The 7,824-nt window shown below is 30.5% G+C and overlaps 1 protein-coding gene across 1 annotated transcript; it reads left to right on the plus strand.

Moving 5' to 3' along the window:
- The first annotated feature begins 1,369 nt into the window (after positions 1–1,369).
- On the plus strand, positions 1,370–1,750 carry LOC127286372 (uncharacterized). Its single transcript, XM_051312772.1, has one exon. It carries the CDS (start codon positions 1,370–1,372, stop codon positions 1,748–1,750), a length of 381 nt encoding a protein of 126 aa, XP_051168729.1.
- Positions 1,751–7,824: the final 6,074 nt, after the last annotated feature.

A 7,824-nucleotide genomic window follows, 5' to 3' on the forward strand; every position in this document is an offset into this window, starting at 1 on the left:
GACTAATCCGATGAATTTTTCGAAAAAGTGTCCGCCACATTGGTTTTTTGAGGTTATCTCAAAATCCTGATCTGATGGGGTAAAACGGACCTCGAATTCGGATTCAGCGACACAAAAAACATAAAGTAGGTATAGTCAGACCCCCAGATCAAAACTTTTTTTTGTGTGGCTGCGTTACAAATAAATTTATTTTTATGTTAGATAAAACTAGAAAACTGTTTTTAGATATGGTTTATGGAGTACGTAAACTTGCCAAAGGTTCTTTTATGATTGGTGATAATCTTATTGAATTTGAAGGTTCACATATTAAGCTTGTTAAAAAGAAAAATTATTTAAAAACTGTTGGGTTACTCGAACTATTATTTAAGCAGAAACCAAAAGAAGCTTTAATAAGTTCAGATGATTTCTCAAATTATAAAGAAATTGTCATTGCTACGAATGCACATCGATAAAATTATAGTCCAAGTGAATCTGTCAACATAAGTAGGACTTCAAAGTACACTGATGTTATTGCAAAACTTATCAAAAGTACACCAAAGAAAAGTGGTGGTGGTGGTTCTTTAAAGAAGAAGAAACATAAAAATTTATTACCACAATTTATTATTGCAAAAAGACAATTTAATCCAGACTACATCTAGTGGGATAATCCAAATGAACTCGTTGGCTGTTTACGACTACCCATAGGATCACAGCAAGCTGGTAATCTAAGTCATAATAATGAGATTATGTCAATTATCGAAGAACTTCGTGAAGCTCGAATTATATATTAAAAGAGGGCATATAGAAAAATTGCCTAGTATTACAATGAGCATTGATGTGTTCGGACATTCTTTAACACGACCTGTTGCAAGTCGTGAACTACCTAGACCTTCTGGTATTGGATTCAAAGTTATACCAAGTGGAGACTACAATATTGAAGGCAAAAGACTTTGTAACGTTCAAGTCGCTGAAGAACTGCATGATGCAATAAATTTACGACTTGTACAACAAATTATCCGAAACGATATAAAAACTGTCTTTCAAATTACATCTTCTTTAAGATCGGCCATTGATGATTTGAATATTTTAGTACAAGTTGTTGAAGATAGAGTTAACGAAAAACTAAAACAAATTGAATTCGAACAGAATATTATTATCAAGGAAACTACATTTATTCCAAATGATGAATGATAAAAAGTTAACAGTTGTATCCTCGTCGTAAAGTTCAAATGCGTGGCGTAGATGAAACCTGGCAAGCAGATTTGGTAGAAATGATACCTTACTCCTATTCCAATAAAGGTTACAAATACATGCTCACAGTAATAGACATATTAATCTTGTACTAATTCTCATATCAAAGTACAATAATAAAAAACATCGTACGATTGGTATGAAACCTAAAGATGTCACCGTAGAAGATACAAGAGAACTGATCAGACGTATCCGCAAACTAAGAAGTATTCCGATGAAAAGACAAAAATTTAAAGTTGGAGATAGAGTTCGAGTCAGCAAACATAAAAACATCTTTAAAAAAGGATACACCCCCAATTGGAAAACGGAATTATTCACTGTAGATAAAGTTAAACGACCAAAACCAGTTACATACAAACTTACAGATTATGAAAATCAGCCAATCGAAGGTGGTTCCTACGAAGAAGAACTATTAAAAGTTAAATGTCCAGATGTTTACCTCGTCGAGAAAGTCCTTAAAAGCCGTGGTAATAATGTATATGTAAAATGGCTTGGATTTGACAACTCACACAATAATTAAATAAAAACATCAGATATGTAATATATATTAAAATAGTTAAAAATAGTCAAAATAAAGTTAAAAATAGTTAAAGAAATGTTAAAAATAGTTAAAAATAGTTAAAAAAAAGTTAAAAATAGTTAAAATTAAATTAAAGAAATGTAACTAGATTAAGGTTCTAATAAATAAACATAATATAAAATGTACAGTATCTTTTATTAAAACACCTTTATCTTTCCAAATCATCATCATCATCATCATTTATTTACAATTCCATATCTTCATCATTAATTTGTCTAATTTTACAATGTCCCCATGCAAGGGTATCGGTACTATTGGATAACAGAAATTTTTTATCGTCGTAAGGACTTAAAGCTATTTTTGTTTGTTTTAAAGTTTCAACATTGTGAAGTTTCGATCTGATACAATATTGAGTTCGCGATTGCATTTTAACATTTCGTAAACAATATGTGTAGTCATCGAAGGTAATAGTTTTCTTTACAACGGCGGATTTCACACCTTTTTCTTTTTTAATAAAATCTTGATCTTCCACTCGCACACTGTACATTTTGCTCCGCAAGCCAACAAATTCAGTAACAATTTTTCCACTACACTCATCTTTCATTAAACTTAAAAATTTTTTGTTGGCTTGCGGAATACCATAAACGTTATTTACAGGGTAATCGGAAGTGTCGAATTTGTGGATATCTGCTTTCATGTCTGCAAAGATGTCACAACATTTAATTTCATAAATTAGACTGTCGGTGTCGGTATACAATAACTTACAGTTTGTTTTGTCATACTTTTTAAAAATATAATCATAGTGAAAATCGTAGATTACAGTTTTTGAAACGTCTAAAGCGTTTGCGTTGCGTTTAGCTCCATTCTGGAAAGGGCCTAAATAAATATTTTTCAAACTCATTGCTAGCATTAGTTCTTCGCATGGTATTGAAATCAATATAACTTTTTAACCATGTGCATTGATTAAATTTTAAAACGCGATGAATTTTAATTAAAATAAGGCCGTTGGCAATAGCTTGTTTCAATGCTCGGTAATGCAGAACGTGCTTTCTTTTTGGTACGAGGGTAGTTAGGAGCTTCTGCTCTTTGGACCCTGGTGGCTTCGAGCATTTAGGGCAAAACGGAAAATCATTATGTTTATCATGTAATTCCTCGGGGTAATCTAAGTCGACTTCTAAAATGTAACCAATTGGTGCATCGTCTTCAACATTAAAATCAAAATTATTGTCAACATTTTCTACTCACTCGAAGCAACCAAAGGGAAGCGACTGAATCAGGGTCCAACCATATAGGTTGTTTGCGTCAAAGTATACGATATAAGATGTCTCCTCATTTGCATCATATTTCTCCATGTACGGATTATTAGCTTTCGCGTATCGATTGGTGCATTGACTTACTCCACCTCTTACTCCGCGTTCAATAAACATTACCATGAGTGACTATACACCGCAATGAGCAGGGAAACATTCTCATGCGAAAGTGAGAAACTTTTCTCCTCTATGAGTGAGTAAAATCAAGGTTGCCAACCTAGAAGACTAGTAAGTTGGTAAGGTAGGTATTGAATTGTTTTCCTGCAACTGTTTTTCAAGTTGTATTAAATTATAAAATTAGTTGAAGTAAGTACATATTATTTATTTTTTAAATAATAATTAAATTATTTCTGGTTAAAGGTAATTTTTTTAAACAATTCTTTATTATATTTTTAAAAATTTTGATTTTGAAATATTTTATTTAAGTAATTAAAGAAAAAATAAAAATAACATAAATTATAAACAAATTCTGTTTATCAATTTATTTAAATTTTTTATATTACATTAATAAATTTTTTTTTTAAACTAAAATATATAATTTTATTCCAATTTTATATTAATAAAAGGCAAGTTGATTAATTTCGTATTATTAGTGACATTAATTATTTTTTCTAATTTGAAACTTATTGTTATTATTTGTGGTATTAAAAGCATTTTATTTGTACACAGAATATACACCTTGTATGTTTACATTTTGATTTGATACATATTATACTCGACAATTGGAGAAGATAATGGCGAAACAAAGAAATTGGAGCATTGAAGAAACTTTATTATTATTAAATGTAGTAAAGGAGAAAAATATAATTAATAAAATGGATGGAAAAGAGTACCGGCATGCTCAATTATATAAGATTTTGGAGAGTGATTTAGAAAATCACGGGTTCCAGAGAAGTTTCGAACAGATTAAAACCAGGATGCGAACATTAAAAGGTATTTATATATATGTTACGTTTCACGTCAACCGGCCCAGAGCTCCATCCAAAATTCTAATCAACGACAATCAACTTATTACGGCTCAAAATAACCGTCAGCTGATATTGCGTCGAATAAAAAGTGGCGAATTAAAAAATTAAAAATGGCGTCCTTACTGTACCATATTTTGCAAATTTTTTTACTAACACAGCAAACAAATGTATTAATTACCTTGAGAAAATAATTGCAACTTGTTGGATAATGGGTCACTATTATGTTTTTGGGGTCGTTGATTACGAATCTGAAGTCAGATTTTAAAAATTTTCATAATTCAAGATGGCGGATCCAATATGGCGGACATATTTATTAAAATTTGATCAGATTCGCTTGAAACTTGCTACTCGGGGGTTATTGGGGTCGTTGATTACGAATATAAAGTCAGATTTAAAAAATTCAAAATGGCGGATCCAATATGGCGACCAAATTTTTTAAAAATTATCAGATGTGCTTGAAACTTGTTACTCGGGGGTTTTTGGGGTCGGTGATTACGAATTTGAATCTGGATATTATAAAATAAGATTGGTGGTTCCAAAATGGTTAATAAAGTATTTAAAAATTGGATGGATGGATTTTTGAGGTTAAGGTTTTTAGAGTGAAGGACAGTTTTTGAAATTCAATTTGAGAATATTTTAAAGTTTCAGTTGTGCTTAAATTGTAAAAAATTAATATAGAGGAAATTTTTATAAAGGAAAGGAAAAATTTTAAAACAGTAATTTCAATATTTAAAGGACGAGGTTCTTGGAGTTAAGGGTAGATTTTTCAAAATTTAATTTAAGGCTATTTAAAAGCCTCAAATTAGCAAAAATTATAAAAGATTTATATAGAGTAAATTTTAAAAAATATTAAATTTCTATATTAAGGGGTAGTTTTGGGGATTAAGGGTAGTATTTTGAAAAATTACTTTTATGATATTTAAGATCCTTTAAGGGGTTATACCTGTTTCGAGGCTTAAAAAAAGGATGTTTTTAAAGACTTTTTCGTGAATACAGTTTTAAATAATCGTTGGCAACTAATATACCACTTAATTAAGCAACTTTTAAATAATGAGAAAAAATTTTATTACGAATTTATTTTACAAATTGTCGGCTGTATGGTTGCATAAAAAGTGCAATGTATTTTTGCAGTCCTCCGCGGCGAGCAGTTGAAGTCCCCTGGATCGTCATCTAGAAGCACAAAAAATTTTTTTTCATAAACTACATAAGATTATCTAGTGAAGTACACATGATCATAATTTTAGAATTTTTTTTGTAGAATTGTGAGAATTATAAAAATAAATCGCATTTTTGACCCAAAAAAATCGATTTTAATTGTTTATAAAAAAAAATTCTCTTCATCAATTTTAAAAATCGTGTGTACTTCACTAGATAATTTAACTAAGAAGCTACAGTTAAATTTTTAGCTCAATCGGACAATAACTCTTCGAGTTCTACTGCTCGCCGATTTGTAAAATATGGTTTCGAGAAAAACGCGTTTGAAGTTTCACAACACTATAATTTTTAATAATCTCATGCATTTGGTTAATAAATTTTTTTTACCTTCACTCTGCTATCCCAGCACCATATAATTGTCCCTCAGTGGCCGTATTTGTCTCTTCCAGCTCCTTTCTCACTGAAGTTATGCTCCGTCGAGCATTTTTTTTCGGAAAAATTAAAATTATGCATTATGGCGCTTCCGAAATGCTCCAGAAAAAATAATTTTAACAACATTTCCAAGTTGTTTTCGTGCAAGGACGTCATTGATTATTAATCTAGGAATGTTATAGTCTATTTTAAGCAAAAAAAAAAAATCGAAAAAAAAATTTTTCAGGCAGGTATAACCCCTTAAATGAAGCCTAAATTTGTATGGAAGAAAAATTTAAAACAACTAATTGAATAATGTGAAAGGGGTGGTTTATGGAGTTAAGGGAGCGTTCACAAATTACGTAACGTTTTTTTTTATTAACTTTAACCCCCCCTCCCCATATAACACGTTATTGGATACATTAGCGCCATTTTTTCTGCTGTCCGTAACAAAGGGCTTGACCCCCCCTCCCCCAAAAAATGTTACGTAATTTTTGAAAGCTCCCTAAGGGTGGCGAATCCATCCAATTTTTAAATACTTTATTAGCCATTTTGGAACCACCAATCTTATTTTATAATATCCAGATTCAAATTCGTAATCACCGACCCGAAAAATCCTTGAGTAACAAGTTTCAAGCAAATCTGATAATTTTTAAAAAAATTTTGGTCGCCATATTGGATCCACCATTTTGAATTTTGAACATTTTTAAAGTCGGACTTTAGATTCGTAATGAGCGACTCCAAAAACCCCCGAGTAACCAGTTTCAAGCAAATCTGATAATTTTAAAAAAAAAATTTTCGACATATTGGATCCGCAATTTTGAATTTTCAAAATTTTTAAAATAAGACTTTAGATTCGTAATCAGCGACCCCAAAAACCCCCGAGTATCAAGTTTCAAGCAAATCTGATAATTTAAAAAAAATTTGGTCGCCATATTGGATCCGCCATTATGAATTTTTTAAATCTGACTTTATATTCGTAATCAGCGACCCCAAAAACCCCCGAGTAGCAAGTTTCAAGCGAATCTGATCAAATTTTAATAAAAATTTCCGCCATATTGGATCCGCCATCTTGAATTTTGAAAATTTTTAAAATCTGACTTCAGATTTGTTGGCGGTTGACGTGAAACTTTCCCAGGGTCGCCACACAAACTTAAAAAAAAATTTCCGGCTATTTCCCGGTTTTCCAGGCGAAAATGAGTTTTTTCCCGGTTGTTCTTTAGTAGCTTTAAATTGAACTTGTAAATTATTAATCCACTGGTTTTATTGATGATTTGAATTGTCTTTAGCTGCTGTAAAATTTACATTTATATTTAATATATAACTTGTAAAAAAAAGTTATAAATTCTTCAAAAGATCTAAGTTTGTTTTAAATTTGATAATATTAAATGTAATAAACTAAGTGAGTAATGTGAAATTAAGAATGCTTTGAATTAAAAATATATTTAATGTTAATCTTTGGAATTTAACATTCTGCTTTAAAATCTTAATGAACGTAATAAAACATTTTTATGTACTTTACATAACGATTACTAAATTTTTTTGCAATAATATGCTTTCTGTACAAACCGAACATAAATTTGTAATAAATACGCCATGAAATCTTATATATAATCTAAAAACAAAAATTGAACAATTTTCTTCTAAAACAGTCTCATTCTACGTTAAATTTTTCAATTCTGCATCAATTGTTTCGATTTCTTTTCGTGTATCTTCTAAGAGCTTTTGTTTTTTTGTAGAAAGCTCTTTAATTTTTTCAGTTTTCATTTTTCGTTTATTTTTTTGTTCTTTTTCTTGAGTGTTTAATTTGTTTTTCTCTTTTAAGGCTTTAACATAACGTGAATGAGCGTCACGTACTGAAGTAATAAGACTTCTTGTAATAAACAAATTTTCCAGACCACCCAGAGAATTTAGGGTATCGTGGATTAGTCTGTGAGCCACAAGTGTTTCTTCTTCCATATTTTCAACAATACACTGTTTATTGACAGAAAATCCTCTTTCGACGTTGGCGTTTCCGTGTGACAAAATCAAAGTTGTTTTAATTATAGTTTTTAATTCTTCACAATCTTCCGGCACAATTTTCATTAAATCAAACCAAAAGTGATCCAGACGTTGTTCCCTTCTTTTAAAATTGCACATCCTACTTGCAGCAACAGAATTCGAAGACACCAGATTATATTGATGTGCTGCTTTATCTGCGGTACTACTGAGTATCCAATTGTGTTCGTAC

Source organism: Leptopilina boulardi, unplaced genomic scaffold (genome assembly GCF_019393585.1).
Source record: "Leptopilina boulardi isolate dan_hultmark-lab unplaced genomic scaffold, ZJU_Lbou_2.1 LbouV2_353, whole genome shotgun sequence".
NCBI classification, from domain to species: Eukaryota; Metazoa; Arthropoda; class Insecta; order Hymenoptera; family Figitidae; genus Leptopilina; species Leptopilina boulardi.

What these genes read in the sequence shown, in the direction of transcription:
- LOC127286372 (XM_051312772.1), top strand. Translation starts at nt 1,370, where the DNA reads ATGAAACCTAAAGATGTCACCGTAGAAGATACAAGAGAACTGATCAGA.